Source organism: Saccostrea echinata, unplaced genomic scaffold (genome assembly GCF_033153115.1).
Source record: "Saccostrea echinata isolate AGI-Se365-2 ecotype Australia unplaced genomic scaffold, CSIRO_AGI_Sech_v1 ptg000009l, whole genome shotgun sequence".
Lineage (NCBI taxonomy): Eukaryota > Metazoa > Mollusca > Bivalvia > Ostreida > Ostreidae > Saccostrea > Saccostrea echinata.
Window position 1 is genome coordinate 50,547,845 of NW_026889758.1, and position 20,083 is coordinate 50,567,927.

General features: G+C 34.1%; 2 protein-coding genes and 1 long non-coding RNA gene across 3 annotated transcripts in view; 1 reads left to right on the forward strand and 2 right to left on the reverse strand.

Annotated features, from left to right (window-relative positions):
* The first annotated feature begins 595 nt into the window (after positions 1 to 595).
* Positions 596 to 14,986, forward strand: LOC133183054 (uncharacterized). The gene is made up of 5 exons (XM_061317984.1): positions 596 to 746; positions 931 to 1,009; positions 1,239 to 1,399; positions 12,388 to 12,513; positions 13,063 to 14,986. The coding sequence occupies exons 1-5, from the start codon at positions 603 to 605 to the stop codon at positions 13,225 to 13,227; spliced, it is 675 nt and encodes a 224-aa protein (XP_061173968.1). The 5' UTR covers positions 596 to 602; the 3' UTR covers positions 13,228 to 14,986.
* The window catches only part of LOC133183057 (uncharacterized), a 275,276-nt gene continuing 260,019 nt past the window's right edge, over positions 4,827 to 20,083 (reverse strand). The window contains exon 3 of the long non-coding RNA XR_009720576.1: positions 4,827 to 4,837. This is a non-coding gene — a long non-coding RNA (uncharacterized LOC133183057). The remainder of the gene's footprint in view (positions 4,838 to 20,083) is intronic.
* On the reverse strand, positions 14,550 to 18,304 carry LOC133183056 (ras-related protein Rab-1A-like). Its single transcript, XM_061317986.1, has 7 exons — positions 18,172 to 18,304; positions 17,983 to 18,055; positions 17,607 to 17,654; positions 17,472 to 17,519; positions 16,700 to 16,795; positions 15,501 to 15,632; positions 14,550 to 15,368 (listed from the first exon to the last, which is right to left on the reverse strand). The coding sequence occupies exons 1-7, from the start codon at positions 18,177 to 18,179 to the stop codon at positions 15,165 to 15,167; spliced, it is 609 nt and encodes a 202-aa protein (XP_061173970.1). The 5' UTR covers positions 18,180 to 18,304; the 3' UTR covers positions 14,550 to 15,164.

Here is a 20,083-nt window from a genome sequence, read left to right on the forward strand (position 1 = left end):
GACCCAAATATCGAATATTATCTGAGCAAAAACCCTGTATATATAACATCCATTTTGCTATCCTCACAACGTCAGGGGTCCTGTGGAGTCATGGCCGTGGAAAATGGTCTGTTACCGGTATCTCTATAACTGAAAATGTCCACCTTCATCCCTTTCCAGTGAAAAAAGAAATGCAAACCGCATTGGAATGGGTCTCAAACTTTTTAAGCTACTGGATCTATGTATAGGAAATCATGTTATTCCTAATACTCGTACATGTAATAGTCTCACAAGTGCCCTTGTCTTAATCTGCCTCTGCTGCCTCTCAAAATGTCATTTCCCGAGACAACTGGTCAGAGAACTTACCTAAGTATGCTAAGTGCTGGTACATGTATGTCTGGAGTGAAAAATCTATTGCTGACCAACAACCGCAAAAATTAATCATAAAATATATCTATTACTGTCATTTGTTTGATTTCAAATAAAATAAGGGTAATAGCACTACCGTATTTGTATCTCACCCCCCCCTCTTTTTTTTCAGAACACGAAACAATAAGCATTGAGTTATTCAAAATATGTAGTAGTGTACGCATGCGCACCGGAAAAGTGGGAAATTTTAAAAAATGGCGGAGCGCATCCAGTGTCGAAGTCGTCGATCAACAGAAAATCTCTTTGTTATGATAGAAGAAAGTGTATCGAAAACATTCAGAGACTGTGAAGATATTGACAGTTACGAAAAACAAAGAGTTTTTGAGCGTTTTAAAGAGGTACACGATGTCAAAATGAATATATAATTACAGAGTTTGTTTATAAACAAGATTACACCCATTTGCAGAATTTGTTGAATAGATATTGGATTCTTTTGAAAATTAATTTATTGCTTGCGGTAATATGCATTTTTTTTTGTTTAGGTTTTTTGTAATTCTTTATTCTTCTTTTGCGTATTTCTAGATATACTTTGGAAGTCTTAAGAGTAATATTGTTATTGATGGAGTGGGATGGGAAGAAACAAGTTGTGATGAAACAGCAGGTAAAGATTCTCGAAGCATTCCTAGTTTAATGTATCAACATATCATAAAAATGGTTATGTCAATATCTAAATATAGCAAATACTTTTTGATGATCTTATTTTAATTATTAAAACAGCTGCACAATCATAGGGGGATTAACATGATTAAGGAGATTTGAAATATTTCAATGTTGTTTTTTTTTCAATCTGTTTCACTGAAAAGTCTTTATAAAACGAATTTATTTTTCAGAATACAAACCCATTGACATGGAGAAAAAGAAATATGTTGATACCACACTTGTGGAATTGGTGGATGATTCAATCATCAGAGTGAGCAGTCGACGGAAGAAGTACCCATCAAAGCTTACCATTAACTGCAGGAAGATGTTGGAGGCTAGAACAGTTCAATGTGTGAGTTAAAGTATTGGTAAATTAATATTTTACTAACAATAAAAGGTGTACACATAAAGATTTTAAAGTTCTTGAATTTGAACTAAAGATACATGAGGTTCGCTATTTGATACTAGAGTTGGGTACTGCGAGTGAAAACCGTATTGCAATATTTATACCCCCGTTCCGAAGGAGAGGGGGGTATACTGTTTTACCCTTGTGTGTCTGTCTGTCTGTCTGTCCGTCTGTCTGTCTGTCTGTCCGTAACAAATTTTGGTCGCAGTTTTCTCAGCAACTACTCATTGCAGATGCTAAAAATTTTAGCACTATGTTTGTTTAGGCATGCCATATGGTGGGATTCATTTTTGTACGAATTCGATGTCAACTTCCTGTTTTTCCGTGCGTCTGTCCGTATCATACATAACAAATTTTGGTCGTAGTTTTCTCAGCAACTACTCATCGCAGGTGCTTGAAATTTTAGGACAATCTTTGTTTAGGCATGCCATATGGTGGGATTCATTTTTGTACAAATCTGATGTCAACTTCATGTTTATCTGTGTCTGTCCTTACCATACATAGCAAACTTTGGTCGCAGTTTTCTCAGCAACTACTCATTGCAGATGCTTGAAATTTTAGGACAGTCTTTGTTTAGGGATGCCATATGGTGGGATTCATTTTTGTACAAATCGGATGTCAACTTCCTGTTTATCCGTGCGTCTGTCCGTACCATAGATAACAAATTTTGGTCATAGTTTTCTCAGCAACTACTCATCGCAGATGCTTGAAATTTTAACACACTCTTTGTTTAGGCATGCCATATGGTGGGATTCATATTTGTACTAATCCGTTGTCAACTTCCTGTTTATTCGTGCGTCTAACCGTACCATACATAACAAACTTTGGTCACAGTTTTCTCAGCAACTACTCATCCCAAGTGCTTGAAATTTTAGGACAGTCTTTGTTTTGGCATGCCATATGTTGGGATTCATCATTTTTGTACAAATCCATTGTCAACTTCCTGTTTATTCGTGTGTCTGTCCGTATCATATATAACAAATTTTGGTCATATTTTTCTTAGCAACTACTCATCGCAGGTGCTTGAAATTTTCAATTTTCAAATGTTTATCCCTTCATCTGTCTGTACCATACATAACAAATTTTGGTCGCAGTTTTCTCAGCAACTACTTATCACAGGTGCTTGAAATCTTAACTCAATGTTTGTTTAGGCATGCCATATGTTGGGATTCATTTTTTACTAATCCAATGTCAATTTCCTGATTATCACTGTGTTTGTCCGTAACTGAACTTGTGTATTCACATCAGAGCGGGGGTATTATTAGTGAGCATTGGCTCACAGACTTCTTGTTACATTAACTTTGACTATTGCTATTTATTGTAACAAATTATTTTTCATTTTTTTGAAAAAAACAATTTTTTATTGTTTTTATGAAGTAGCATAAATTTTCACTTAGCATTTCATAAAAAGAATAAAGAGAAGAGTAAAGAAGAAAGTTGTGACATGTTTTCATGTGTTTAGGGGTATTATCAGTGCTCCAAGTCACACTTTCTATGAGGTTGCTAAATGGCGACCAAAAATTTTTTTGGTCGCCATTTCAGAATTTCTGGTCACCATCATCAGATATTTCACTCGCCATGGTGAAATCATTTTGTAAATATTACATATAGTATATTATAAAAGCAAAGAACAAACACTCATAAATATGTACATGTATAATGTCTTTTTTAAATCAAAGATTACTTATTGCTATGACTAAACACAGGGTTCTCCACATTTGAAAATTTAACCAGGGAGGAAGCTGCGCAAAAGTGAAATGTAATTGAAACCATGAATGCATGTTCAACCCTCTAACTAAAGCTTCCTTTCATTAATCAGTGGTTTGATTTCACAAATATTTTTTATTTACCATGGCAACACAAAAAGTTGAAATAGAGTTAATTTTTCTGTACACGTAATTTCGGGGAATTCCAACATGTTCACCATAAGATTATAACAGATTTACAAAAGATGACATAACGAGCAGTAACAACATAATAATCGACAAGCATCCGATTCAAGTTTCTGTGCCCAGAAAAAAATTAACCCTTTCAATTTCTTATTCCTTTGTATTTAATCAATTCCCCATGCTCTGTTTTTAAATATTTCTGATAAAATGTACATAAGTGCAAATCGCCGTCTTAGCTTTATTAGAGTTATCTCCCGTTTTTATGAAACGTCGTGTGGCGCTATTTTTAGCACTGAGGCACGTGGAGAAGTAAACAATGGCACAGGAAACTCGGCAAAAAATGCAATATGTAGAAAATAGAACGTTTAAAAAAAACAGAATAGAGAAAGAAAAATTACAGCTATGTCAAATTTATGCTCCTGGTTATATTAAGTTATGATACTTTTACCATGTATGCCATCAGTAAGTTTTCATAGACCATGCAGCATGCAGTTAAAAAAGCTTAGGCATTGTTAGGATGTCAGTGTTCGTTCGACTGTTGGTTTGTGTGTCTGTCAACTTTTTTTTCAAAATACAATACTACCAATTCATCAGTCTTAGTCATATATAAATAAAAAGTTTCATACAACAGGTAACATCAATTCTGTATATCAGTTTTTGAATAATGTTGCCATGGTTACTTTATCAAAATATTTTTTTTTGAAATTCCTTCAAAACATTCCTACAGTTTTGGACCAATTTTGGTACATTTGTAAAGTAAGATACATAATTCTTTTTATTTTCATTTATATATATATTTTTTTTTTCAACTTTTTGTGTTGAAGTGGTTAAGTTTTGTGAAACCAATCATTGATTAATTAAGGTTAGAAAGTATAACATGAATTCGTGTTTTTGGTCACATTTCGCCTTCGCGCAGCTTCCTCCATGGTTAAATTTTCAAATGTGGAGAACCCTGTGTAGGTAGGTAGGGAAAACATTTTATTTTATTTCAATATTTTATTGGCAAGCACGCTACCAATTTTCCCCAGGGAAATTGCTGTCAAAACATTTCTGATTAATGTGTGTAGGATATGCATTTTCTGAAACACGGAAGTGATCGAGATTAGGATTTCTAATAGTGAAACTGGAATAGTTTACCCCTGGAAAGATATCTTCGGATAAATTTTTGGGGTCGGCTCATATATTTTAGGGTCGGTCGGGGAACCTGAAACACACAATTTATTTATTTAGGCCTTTCTATTGTACTACATTCTCACAGTGCATTACACAGTAGATAATGACAGGGCTAGACATCAAATAGCATTGCCCGATGCCCAGGACAACCAGTTTTGTTTGGCGGGCAAGTTATTTGATAAATGTTACTTGCCCATGGACAAGTGCTTTTCTAGTTAACAAAAAATTAAGATGTTTGTTTTGCCGCTTTTGAAATATAATGAATAACGGCAGTGCACCAGTTTTCGCTGCTGTTGACCACACATCGAATACTCGGTTGGAACTCCTCTAAAATTTACCCATTCATGTGTAGTTAAAATATTTATGCACAAGGTGTAAAACATGGCAACTATCGATATTAATGTCAAAAAAGTTGAAGAGGATTTTAGACCTTTTTTAGCTCACCTCAACGAAGTCGAGATGAGCTTATGCTATACCCTCGGCGTTGGCATTAGCGTCGGCGTCCCGGTTAAGGTTTTAGGAGCAAGTCCCATTCCCAAGTAACTATAAACCCTACCTGGACCAAACTTGCATGGATGATGCATCTAGGGATGGACACTACCACGCTTGCTTCGGATGCTGGATATGACCTAGATTTTCCAGATGAGTGACCAGGTTAAAGTTTTTGGAGCAGGTCCATTCCCAAGTAACCATAAGCCTACCTGGACCAAACTTGCATGGATGATGCATCTAGGGATGGACACTACCATGCTTGCTTCGGATGCTGGATCTGACCTAGATTTTTTAGATGAGTGACCAGGTTAAAGTTTTTGGAGCAGGTCCATTCCCAAATAACTATAAGCCCAACCTGGACCAAACTTGCATGGATGATGCATCTAGGGATGGACACTACCACGCTTGCTTCAGATGCTCAGGGGCTGACAAATCCCATTGCCCGACGCCCGAGGCTAGTGAATTTTAAGGGAGGGCAAGTGGAATTTTATCAACCACTTGCCCGTGGGCAAGTGACTTGAAAAAAATAAAATCCATATGTAAGTCATAGATCTAAAGCTTTAAACAGGGGTTTGCATGATCTACTCAGTATTTGTCTTCAATTTGTTTTTAAATATATATATAAATATGATAATAGTTTATGGTAGGACAAGCAAATATCCAGGTAGGGCAAGTGAATTTTGACCCTGCACTTGCCCTTGGACAAGTGCCTAAAAATCTATTTGTCAGCCCCTGGATGCTGGGTCTGACCTAGATTTTCCAGATGAATGACCAGGTTAAAGTTTTTGGAGCAGGTCCATTCCCAAATAACTATAAGCCCTACCAAGACCAAACTTGCATGGATGATGCATCTAGGGATGGACACTACAACACTTGCTTCGGATGCTGGATCTGACTTAGATTTTCCAGATGAGTGATCAGGTTAAAGTTTTTGGAGTAGGTCCATACCCAAATAACTATAAGCCGTACCTGGACCAAACTTGCATGAATGATGCATTTAGGGATGGATATTACCACGCTTGCTTCGGATGCTGGATCTGACCTAGATTTTCCAGATGAGTGACCAGGTTAAAGTTTTTGGAGCAGGTCCATTCCCAAGTAACTATAAGCCCTACCTGGACCAAACTTGCTAGGATGATGCATCTAGGGATGGACACTACCAAACTTGCTTTGGATGCTGGATCTGACCGATTTTCCAGATGAGTGACTAGATTAATGTTTTTGAAGCAGGTCCATTCCCAAGTAATGGGATGCTGGATCTGACCTAGATTTTCCAGATGAGTGACTAGGTTAAAGTTTTGGAGCAGGTCTGTTCCCAGGTAGCTATAAGCCCTACCAAGACCAAACTTGCATGGATGATGCATCCAGGGATGAACACTACACACTTGCTTCGGATGCTGGATCTGACCTAGATTTTGGAGCAGTCCCATTCCCAAGTAACTATAAGCCCTACCTGGACCAAACTTTCATGAATGATGCGTCTAGGGATGTACACTAAACAACCTGCTTCGGATGCTTGATCTGACCTAGATTTTCCACATTAGTGAATTTTAGCCATATTTTAACTAAATTAGCATGGATGGTGTATCTAGGGATGGACACTTCCAAACTTGCTTTGGATTCTGAATCTGACTTACATTTTCCAGATGAGATACCAAGGTAATTTTTTTGGAGTAACTATATACATGTAATACTATGGCGTGTTATGATTAAACTTGCATAGATGGTGCATCTACGGATGAAACTTCCAGACTTGCTTTGGATGTTGGAACTGACCAAAATTTTCTTGATTAGTAAACAGGTTAAAAGTTTTTAGCTCACCTGAGCCGAAGGCTCAAGTGAGCTTTTCTGATCACATTTTGTCTGTAGTCCGTCTGTCCGTCTGTCCGTCTGTCTGTAAACTTTTCACATTTTCGACTTCTTCTCAAGAACCACTGGGCCAATTTCAACCAAACTTGCCACAAAGTATCTTTGGGTAAAGGGGATTCAAGTTTGTTCAAATGAAGGGCCACGCCCTCTTCCAAGAATTCGTGAAAAATTAATGGCATCATTAAAAAATCTTCTTCTCAAGAACCACTGTGCTTGAAAACATGAAACTTATGTGGAAGCATCCTCAGGTAGTGTAGATTCAAGTTTGTTCAAATCATGACCCCCGGGGCTAGGGTGGGGCCGCAATGGGCGATCGAAGTTTTACATAGGAAATATACAGGAAAAATCTTTAAAAATCTTCTTCTCAAGAACAGCAAAGCCATAATTGGTCATATTTATATGGTAGCATCCTCAGATAGTGTACATTCAAGTTTGTTCAAATCATGACCCCCGGGGGTCGGGTGGGGCCACAATGGGAGATCAAAGTTTTACATAGGAATATATAGGAAAAATCTTCAAAAATCTTCTTCTCAAGAACAGCAAAGCCATGATTGGTCATATTTACTTGGAAGCATCTTCAGGTAGTGTAGATTCAAGTTTGTTCAAATCATGACCCCCGGGGGTAGGGTGGGGCCACAATGGGCGATCAAAGTTTTACATAGGAATATATAGGAAAAATCTTTAAAAATCTTCTTCTCAAGAACAACAAAGCCATAATTGGTCATATTTACATGGAAGCATCCTCAGGTAGTGTAGATTCAAATTTCTTCAAATCATGACCCCCGGGGGTCGGGTGGGACCACAATGGGCGATCAAAGTTTTACATAGGAATATATAGGAAAAATCTTCTTCTCAAGAACAGCAAAGCCATGATTGGTCATATTTATATGGTAGCATCCTCAGATAGTGTACATTCAAATTTGTTCAAATCATGACCCCCGGGGATCGGGTGGGGCCACAATGGGAGATCAAAGTTTTACATAGGAACACATAGTAAAAATCTTCTTCTCAAGAACAGCAAAGCCATGATTGGTCATATTTATATGGTAGCATCCTCAGATAGTGTACATTCAAATTTGTTCAAATCATGACCCCCGGGGGTCGGGTGGGGCCACAATGGGCGATCAAAGTTTTACATAGGAACACATAGTAAAAATTCTAAAAAAAAAAAAAAAAAAAATAATTTGTTAAGAATAGCAAAGCCATGATTGGTCATATTTATATGGTAGCATCCTCAGATAGTGTACATACAAATTTGTTCGAATCATGACCCCCGGGGGTAGGGTGGGGCCACAATGGGCGATCAAAGTTTTACATTGGAACACATAGTAAAAATCTTAAAAAAAAAACAATTTGTTAAGAATAGCAAAGCCATGATTGGTCATATTTATATGGAAGCATTCTTAGATAGTGTACATTCAAGTTTGTTCAAACATGACCCCTGGGGATCGGGTGGGGCCACAATGGGTGATCAAAGTTTTACATAGGAATACATAGGTTAAATCTTTAAAAATCTTCTACTCGAGAACAGCAAAGCCATGATTGGTCACATTTAAATGGAAGCATCCTCAGATAATGTAGATTCAAATTTGTTCAATTCCTGACACCCCCCCCCCCCCAACCACTTTTATATTTAAACTTTTCAACCTTTCAAGATTGAAATGATTTCTGCTTTTTCCTAGCCATAGTGCTCAGGTGAGCGATGTGGCCCCTGGGCCTCTTGTTTGAGCAGATCTATTTCCAAGTAACTATAAGTCCTTCTTAAACAAAACTTGCATGGATAGTGATCTTGGGATGTACCCTAACTAGAAAAAAATATGATGTGAAAGTTGCCTTACTTATAGATAACATTCATCGAGGTGAGCTTCATAATCTTTGATTACCTATGTTACGTATTGTCAAAATATAAAATTCATGTCATGAATACAATCGTTTTACTGATATTAAAATTGGAGCTGTTGACTGGCAATCACAGTCAGTCACGATGTCAATCACTCAATCGGCATGCAGTAGTGGTTTTCATAATGAAATACTGTATATGTATTATTTTTTGTTTTCATTTAAATAAATACACATTATTTTTAAAAAAAAAAATAAGGAATACCTTACTGAAAAAGAATTTTGAAGAAAATAGAATGAAACTTTAACTTTACTAATACCTTGAAAATATGGAAAGAATCTGAATCTTACATGTAAATTAATGTCAAATTTTACTATGTACTTAAATAATGAATGCATATTATGCTAGAAATGAAGTAACTTTTTTCAGTTGAGAAAATGTAGATTGTGCACTTAATGTGCACTTAAATTTTAATGCTAGATATTCATATGCCTTGACTGCAACTGGAAATCAGCACACTGCATACGTTAAGAAGTCTCTCTGGACTTGAAATTTCCCCTTAATTTCTCCAACAATTATGCTCTAATTTTATGTCGTTTAAGAAAAAGGTGGGGCAAGCATATTTTTTGGTAGGAAAGTAATTTTATGATCAGGTCGGGTACACTACCTTTTATGGAAGGCACTTTTCAACACGTGACAAAGTTTTCGTCAAACCCATTCTCCAATCAGTTGAATTAGTCGCAAAGCATGACGGTCTACTACGTGTTTACGATTCACTAGCGACAGGTGTTTTCGTCGGTTTACTGCATAATATAATTTACTTGGTCACCGGAAAAAACATACAACTTCTTTTTATACGTCCGTCTATAGACGGGACGTATTATGTAATGGCGTTCATGTCCGTCCGTCTGTCTGTCTGTTAGCTTTTCTCGTGCTCATAACTTTAATACTATTAGGCATAGGATTATAAAACTTTGTCAGCTGATACTTCTTGGGTAGAAGGTGTGTCACACACTAAAAGTAGGTTGCTCTGACCTTTAATGAAGATGCTATTGCCAAATATGGAAAAATCCTGTCCGGCTCATATCTAGAAAACTCTTGTACTTAGAATCATCAAACTTGGCCAATTTATGCATCTTAGGTAGAAGGTGTGTTGCGACCTATTTCAAGGTCACTGTGACCTTTAATTTAAGTGAAATTTTAAAAAAAAATTGTCTTTATACTATTGAATTACACAATACCAAAAAATGTAAGAGTTTTGCAGTATCCTTCTTAAAAAAATGTTTAATCAAGAAAATACTTATTTTTTTCATTATATACTTTACAGCAATCTATAACAAAGGTAATGCTACAAGGAAAATTCCACCTCTCCCATGGGTGTAATTATCAAGCACTGGTCAAAGAGAATTTGATAACAGAAAATTGCATGTCAAATTAGAGAGAAATTAATGAGTTTAGTGTGAGGAGCTAACTGGTAGAGCATCTCTGATCAAGCAGGTGTTATCTATATCTCTTGGGAACTGGGCAAAAAGAATCAGTTGTGTTGGATTAAATAGTTGGCTAGCCTAACTTTTAAAATGAATTTGGTGAAAAGTAATTAAAACTTATTTGATATTGTGTAATAAATTAATTTGATATTGTATAATAAACTAATTTGATATTGTATAATATAATTAAAACTAATAAGACTCGGGGGGGGGGGGGGGGGGGATATTGGAATCAGCATGCCTGTTATCCATATGAATTGCAGCTTAAAAACGGGCTGACATTAAATCTAAAAAAAAAAGTATTTAAAAAAAATGTTTTAAGTATGGTAGATAGTCCCTACAAATCTAAGAGTAATGCAGGAACCTTATTAAAAATACTGCATCAAGATTGCACAATTTTTTTTTTTTTTTTTTTTTATCTTTGTAACAAATTTAAAAAAAAATCTTTGTTTAAAACTTCAATTTCAGAATGACATAAATATGCATTTTTATTGCACTACAAAGCAGATAGTATGTATAGATCCATTCATCCGTTGGGAGTAATGAGTGTATGTGCATCCAGTTAAAAATTAATTAATGAGTTCAGTGTAGGAAGGCTAGCTGTCTCAATCATTTCCGTTAGAGGATCTCTGATCAAGCAGCTCTTATCTGTATCCAGTGGGAATTAGACAGAAGAACTGCTTGTCAGTTTATAGCATATGTCATTTGATGGCCAGCCTTTTATTTTTAATATTAATTTGATATAGATTAAGTTGTTAAAACTAAATTGATATTGTTTAATATGATATTTTTATTTAATTTTTTGAAAATATCAACTAATTCAGAGCATTATGTCTCACAAATCTGAAAGCTGGGGGGGGGGGGGGGGGGGGGCTGCAGATGGGCATTTGTCAAGCTCTAACACAACCAGTTGAAGATCTATGTAATATTTGTTATAATTAATGCCTACACCACAGGAGATGTATAAACAAATATTATACGGAATGGAAAAATTGTTGAAATCCTTGTATCAAGGTTGACATGATTTTCTTGCACTCTAAACTGTTTATGACAATTGAACAATATTTGACGGGCATATCATGCTGTGGCGGGGCACTTTATTTACTTTATAAGGCTGAAGTTGAAAGATTATATTCCAAAGACACTGTTCCTTGCTCACATTTGATATTTGTCAATGAGTTGTTTTAGATGATTAATAGTTGCTTGATATACCGTACAAAAGCTTTGAGGTTTGAGTGTACATAAACACGTTTTGATGATATTGAGGAGTTAAATAATAATTGTGCACCTTGTACTGCTGTCTAAAAACAATGTACATGTATATCACGTGAAAAAAACATTGTCAGTGCTTTATCGACACAATAGCACCTACGTCTCTTTGAACAATGGTTTACGCCGATGTATTACAAGTTGATATAAGGCTTCACAAAGGAAATTTTGTAAATGTGAGCATAGAAATGAAAGATTATACATCATTTTCAATATTTCTTTCATGAAAATCAAAAAAGAATTGAAAATGAGTTTCCAAGGAACAATTCAAGTTGCCCTTCATTTTCAACACTTGATACGTGTAGAAGCCCATAATGCACTGCGACTCATTCAACAGTCTGTAAAGTAAACAGATAGCTAATTTACATGCAAATTTATGCTGACGTCAGAAAATCTAGTGGTCTCGACCTGATGATGGTAACCTGTCCGAGGGCAAGTACTGCGAAATTCCATTTGTCTACCCCTGAATGTAAATCCATTTGTCCATTGGGAGTAATGAGTGGACATGCATCCAGTTAAAGATTAATTAACGAGTCCAATGAACAGCCTTTTATTTTTAAAATGAATTTGGTATAAAGTTATCAAGATTAATTAGATATTGTATAATTTTTTTTTCACCAAACAAATTGCAGAGTGTCATGTCTCACGAAGAGGACAAATAGTTGCAATTTATTTTTGTCTATTTTGGACAGCTCACTTAATCTGGGTTACTCATATAAAGCCATTTTAACAAAAATCAACATATGTATGTTATAAGAATTTATAAAGTTTATATACATCATGTACATGTGTCTAAAACTAGCAACAGTACAGAAGAATTTCATGTCATAATATTAGGAATTTTCTTAATTTCTTGAAATTTAGAAATTCTAAAATATGAATGGAAGGTATAATTTTTTCTTTTTTCATTTAAAGGTCAAGAGAAAGTTTCAGCTACCTAATATGAAAGTGTGCAATCATACTGTAGCAGAAAAGATAGTCAACCCAATAAGAATGGAGAACCTAGCAGAATCCTGCAAAGTCTTGGCAACACAAATTAAGGTATTGATTTGTCAATTACAAACAATTTTATAAGAAAGAAACTTTTCAATTGCTTGACAGTGCATATTAAATTTCTCTATTTAAATAATCATAATTTTTTATGGAGTTAGTATAAACTTTAAAAAAAGGTGAAATGGAAGGAAATAGCTTATTCTCAAAATAAAAATTTTAAATGAACCCTTTTTTATGTCAAGAGATATTTTTAAAAAAAGATTTAGTTATTTTTTTAGTATAATCCTATAAATTTTGTAGTTTTGCACATTCTTCAAGTAATGAAAAATTTATAAACTATAAGAAAATTGGATTCAAAATATCATATCTTCATAAACTGTGGAACTTGATGCAATGCAGTGTGCATTGCAGGAGGAGGTCTATATATATATATATATATATATATATATATATATATATATATATATATATATATATACAGAATTTCTTTTTAATGAATAAAGCTTTGTATGAATAAAGCTCTACTTCTCATACATGCAGATTTCACATTTTCCTACATTGCACCATTGCTCACATTTATTTCTTTAAATATTTCAGACTGTTCCCAATGCCCTTATTAAAACAGAAAGACTAAAGAAATCAACAGAAATGTTTGAGAACCACAAAATGACTCTACCCAATGGTGTTTTGTTTAATGACAGTGAAGTGATTCCTCATGAGGACTCCTCCCTTCAGAGCAAACTCCTTGTACAGTTGCAGTAGGAGAATGTTGTTGGTGTTACCTAGGTCCCATGTTGAATAGTCTGTTATTTACTGGTTTTGTTTTAACATTGTTTTTTTTTTTTTTTTTTTACTAGTATTTTAAAGTCACTAGTGCGTTATTTTTGTGGGTGCCCTATATGAACCATGCTGTCTGTCTCTCTGTCTGCAAGTTGTTTATTTTGAAGTTAAGGTCATGAATGAAGGATGAAGTTTGCATTCACAGAAGGGTGGATTTTTATGATGTCCATACTATATTGTGGTAAAAATATACATTTTATTGAAATAAAATTTTCACGAAGAAAGAGTTTAAAAAAAATCTTTTTCTTAATTGCTGCTATGTAATATGTTTATTGTGTAAAATGATTTATAAATTCAAGGAAACTATTTATTTTAACAGGCACAGTAATAATAGCTTCATTCTATCGTTGCTGACAATGTTCTTATTGTAATCTTAAAATATAAAGGTTGTAAACTATAAAAAAGAAACAGTAGAACAATAAATTCCCTGGGATTAATTATCTTGTCTGCAGTAAAAAACCTGGTACCTAATCTTTATCTGTCACATTAAGATTACTTAACACCTGTTTGAAAGTGATTTTTGTTTTAAAGTTAAGGTCAAGTCTATGTGATGTTTGCATTCACCAAGAGCTGACATGGTTTATTCTGATTTAAATACACATTTAAACCAGATGATGTTTTTTACTGTCTTATATGAATACAAGGATACTATTAATTCCTAACAGGTAATTGGATAATCTCATTTGTCATTCAGGAAGTATATCCAAATTTTATAAATACAGTTGCTATTTCATATTCTTCATATATTTTTAAATTTCCTTTTAAATTTTTTCCCCAAGTCAAATTCTCATCTTAGATTTCTATCCCTCTGTGGGGTCCTTGCTGACTGGTCATTTTTCTTGTTAAGAGAGAGAAATTATTTACCTTAAGCTTTTTTAAATGTATATATGTAGTATTATATCAGTGTTGCTGATATTTTGTTATGTTTTGTATAATTTTGTGTCTTTCTGTACTCATTGCAAATGAAGTATAGCATAAAATGTATAAAATTATACAGATTCTGTAGAATTGTTAATGCTTGTTTAAGATGCATTATAAGGCTACTGATACCTATTGTGTTAAATCTTATTTTCTTTAACTTATATTTATCAGATAAGTTTTCCCACTTTTTGGTATTTCATTATTGGTTCAGCAGCAGTAGCACCTTCTTCCACCTGTTTACACGCAAGGTTGTAGGTGGGGTGAATGTATGACTCACCTTAATTTCAACTTTAAAAAAAAAAAAATTAGAAAGTAAGAATTGGTAGACTTTGCAAAGAACATGCAATGCTGTTTTTATTTTTAAGCAAGACTCTGTTTGCCTTTCAACAGTACATTTTATGTCAAGAATTTACATGTGCATTATATCCAAGGAAAATTTTCCTTGTTCTTTATTAAGGCTTAGTGCATGTAAATTGGAATGTCATGCTTTATCACAGTTGCAGTGTCCATTCCTTTGTAACAGTGTCTAGGCATCAAAAATGCTTTAAATATATTATTGGTGATGTAAACATATGTATACCTTGGTAGTTATACAAAGATTTTATACAATGTAAATATGAAGTATAAACATTTGAAATAGTGATCAGAAAATGTAAATGTTTTGCATGTACTATTGCACGATTGATATTATAACAAATGTCAAAAAAACAAAAAACAAACAAATGTCAATGTACATTATCACAGTAAAGCTATAAGCACACTTTCAATCATGTTGACCTTGTTTTATTCTTTCCAAGTTGGAGATATGCAGAGGGGTTTTTTTCACAGTCCACAGGAGAGGTAACACTGCCAACAACTCGAGCAGAAGAGTTGCTTGGTCCCTCCATCCTAGCCTACGGACCATGTTCCTTTTTGTAATCTTCTACAGATTGTTATTCTTAGCTACAAAAGCAGTTCTCTTTTTTGACAGACTTCCTGTTAATATTGATGTTAATAGTTGGTGTATCATCTCTGATTGGAGTTCTTCCATTGTCACTAGCATCTTTGAGTTGAGATGCCATGGATTCAAAGAGTTGTTCTACATTGTTAGATGTTTTTGCACTTGTTTCTATTACGGGGATATTATGCTGGTCTGCAAAGTTCTGCAAGAATGAAACATAACTTATTTTTACATACATGTAGCTTGGGTGCTGAAATATGAATGCTTGAGATTTTTCCAGAGTCTGTATTTTCAGAATGCCTTTGAATAGATGAGTAAAGTAAATAACTAATACCTTTGCCTCTGTATAATTGACCACTCTTTTTGGCTGTAAGTCTGCCTTGTTCCCTACCAGCACCTTGTACACTCTCTTGTTGGAATAATTCTCCACATCTTCTAGCCATTTGGCCACATTTTGAAAAGATTCCTGAAACAAAAAATTGAAATACAGAATAGAATAGAATAGAATAGGATTTATTACCAAATCAGGGCCCAATGGGCATAAACATATAACATATAAGATAACAGACAGAATACAACATATAATGAAGAGCAATTCTTCCCATTTAGTACATTGGTGGTGTTTTGAGTTTCACATGTAGACATAGGTTGTCTTTATTTAAGATATATTTGTACTCTTAATTGATACAACTTAATGTGCAATGATGTGCATTACTATTACTAATATTATACATATAACTGAACACATAAAAAATGTCTGATACATCAACAAGAGGCAGCAAGAGACGGTGCTAAAGGATATACAGAAATCCACTTCTGCCTCATGTAGAATAAACAGATACATAATCTAAGGAAATGAGTATTAAAAATAATAATAATAATAACAATAATAATAGTATAATAATAATAATAATAATTAAGAAAAAAATTGTATGTTGAATGGCATGTGTAAATTACATTAAACTGCAATGGACAGCAAGAGTCAGTGCTGAAGGATAGTATTATTATTACATATACTGAAATGTGTACAGAGGTGTACTCTGCATAATGGTATATATATATATATATATATATATATATATATATATATATATATATATATATATATATATATATATATATATATATATATATATGAAATGTAAATACTAGTACTGAGTTGAGGAAACATTTCGACTAAATTTATCACTCCATTAACTGAGGATGAAAATTGAGTTTGAATACAGCAGACCAGGAAGTTTTTAATTTATTGATAAATTTACATTGAAAAAGTGCCCCCCCCCCCCCCAAGATTAAGCGCATTAAAGTTTCTAATAGTCTTCATTTACATATTTTCTTAACTTTATTAGTGAAGAATGGGCCACTTTTTCAAAAAAATGAACATTTTACTGATTAAGGGTCGGAATACTACATGTATACTCTAAAGTTGGACACGTAGAAAGTTTTTTTTTTTGTTTTTTTTTTTTTACAATCACATTATGAATTAAAAAGGGAATAGTGTTAAAGAGTGCCATTCCACATTGGAAATGTTACCTTATCCGTGATGTCATAAACCACCAGTATTCCATCAGCGTTCCTGTAGTAAGCTGTCGTGATGGTCTTGAAACGCTCTTGTCCTGCTGTATCCCACTAAAATGATAAAATGATGCTGGATTATTGTCTGCTAAAATAAAATGTTTCACTAGAGAGATGTTCACTTCCACAAGGAATAGTTTAATAAACAAATAGGGGCACAGAGTGCCCTGATAGTTAGACGCAGGGAAGGGTGTTGAATCAGAAGCATGCAACTATCAAGTTCGTATCCTCGATTTCGAAAGCTGCATTGCATTACCAAAAAAATTAAACTGGTCGATTATCATCACAGAAAATTATCTTCTTTCATTTGCTAAAAAAAATATCGTTACCGAAAATTCACAATGAATTAAGCATTTCACTCGTAGTTCAAACCCCAGTTCTAGATAAATATCATTAAAATATCTTTCCGTTTTGGACAATGTCAAACATATACGAGGGTTGTTCGAAAAATACGCAATGCCAATTTTCGTCATCGTTTTAAGAAATTCAAAATACACACATTATCATATGTAAAAATATTTATTATGTCAAACTAAATAGAAGTCATTTACAAAATTATTTACTATATAATTAAATTATCATTATAATTCACGATTAGCTTATGCTTAGGAATTTGTACATAAAGGGAAAAATAACGTCATTATTCAAGAAGGTATTTTTCTGGTTGCCATACAAGTACATATTTAATGACTACAACAAAATTTGCATATAATCTAGGTATTATACTCACTATCTGTAGACGCACTGTTTTCCCGTCAATTTCAAGTGTCCGGATCTTCTACAATAGTCATATTGTATTAAGATTTGAACTGTATTTTAAAGGTTCTTATATGTATTAATATTCAAGGGATGTATGCATACTTACAAAATCTACACCGATTGTGCTGATATAAGTCTCGGTAAAGGATTCATCCTGAAAAAAGGTGTACATAAATTACATTATATATATATGTTACTAATATATCCAATAAAAAAATGAATAAACTTTACCTTAAAATTTACTAAATAAAAAGCAAATATAGGGCCTAGAATAAAGCATTTTTATGAATTTTGACTCATTTTTAAATTATAAACTTTTATATACAATATACACATTAATACAAAATTTAAGCTTGATAGCTTTGCGTTATTAAGCCAGGACTTTTTTTTTTACTTGTAATCCTTAAATTAAAACAACATAAACATTGCACAACCTTCAAATCATATTAAACAATTTAAATATTGCATGTTAACCAACCTACCGTAAATTTTAGCATTAGACTAGACTTCCCGACACCAGAATCTCCAATAAGCAAGATTTTAAATACATAATCACTGAAAGAAAATCAATAAACAATAAAAATTAATTTCCAGCCTGATCAAACGTTATAAATTTTCTTTTATTCCTTTGTCTTATTGCATGGAGTAGAACATTCATATTGATAACCCACCTGTCCATTTCGGCGGTTTTAATTTTTTGTTGTTAAATGCCACACGACGGTTTGTTTATATACTATGTACATACATGAAGACTAAAACACGCTGGAAGTATTGAGTTGTTCTATCACATCTATATTTAGACAGCAATGAATCATTCAAACGCTAGTTCGTCTAATATACTAGTAGATATTAAATAAATATTAAATTGTTATAACTAAGAGGAGAGTGTATATATAACGGGGGATGATGATTTCAGTGAAAAGGTTTTACCACAGGCTTCTGACGTGTGGACGGTTTATCCTTCCCCCTCACACACATAGGCACGTAGTATCAAGGGGTGGATGAAATTAAAGGCCTGCCCCCTTTCCCACTTTTACTGCATTTTAGTCAAGTCATCCCTTGGTAGCGAATTAATAAAAGTTATTTGTGAACCTACAACACCCTCCCAACCACTACCACCACCACGAAATAGGATAATTTACCCTTTTTTTATTTTGCTTGTCAAAGATTTTCAGGTATATTGTCAACTCATTTTTGTGGTTGCCTCTTTCAAAAACATTACTACGTGCCTGACACACGCATTAACACATCAGAGAATTTGTAAAAGACACGACGCCTTATCAAAAACGCACATACTAGCATATCATACCTACATTTTTTGATATCATTTTCCATTATTTATGTTTTAGAGATTGTCACTCCATTGATAGTGAAAATACGATTTTACATACGAACAGAGAGGCAGCCTCTACATCGTAGGATATCAGCAGAATGGGGGGGGGGGGGGGTTATACACCATCCATTCCATATACCTCAAGTGCCTGTGATTTTAAAAAGCACATTTTTTTGTTCAATTAGAAAAAAACATTACTATATAGTGTGCGTTATTTATTCTAAACACAAGTCCTGTATCTTTTGATTAACAAAACAGCCATTTTTATTTAACAAAATAGTTTTGTCTAAAAGAGAGCATAAACTGATTAACTCAAAACAGTGATGATAAATGCCAAGCTCCAATTTGGTGAAAAGGGAGTTCAAAGAATCTTTTCAAGGAAATATTTCCAAATCCAAATCCTCGTTGTCCATTGCCATGCTATATACAAAATTAACATACTTCAGCTGCAACTTCAGTAAATATACTCCAGTTAATATAACTATTTCTTGATTATTAGTAATCCGCTTCATATAAAAATATATCCGCCTTTTTGAGTTAACATTTTATCATTTTAATAATGCTTAAGTTCCCACTGAACAAAATAATAAATAAATTATAAGTCACGCTGAAATGTTATTGCGTATTTTTGAACGTTATGATAAAAAATTCTTTAAAATGATAATTAAAAACGCCAAAACTTCCAGTCTAACAAACTGTCATAACTGATAAATGAGATCCTGATTTCAATCTCTGCTTTGGGGACAGTGGTTTAAGTCTAACTGGTCGACTTGTGGTTAATATCTCATAACCCATGATTTGCCTTCTTCTGGTTAGCAAACCTCGATCCAATTCGCCCATCTTGTACACGCTTTCGACGCTTAGTTCGCTACTTGGGAAATGTCCTCGTGTAAGACACCGATTCTTCTCCCACATCTTTGAGACAAGGGTCAGGTCTGGTTTGGAGCTGCTCTCTCCATAGAAGTCACTTCCAAGGTTGTGATTCTCGGCAAGACTTTTGTCCATTCGACTTAAATTTCTTTCATTCAGTTTTGAGAAACGCCTGTCTTGTTTCTTGTGGCCTCTCCCTCTCTTTGATCGGCTCTGAGAGGAAAACTTGAAAGGATTCCCCAAAGTATGGGGTCTCACAATGGTGCCGTACGGAGCATTCTCAAACACCGGATCCAATGTTGTATCGAAATTTGAAGCCGATGCATTCGAAAATGGCAGAGATTCGCTTGCACTTTCGTAATTTGAAGCACTGGCTGTTG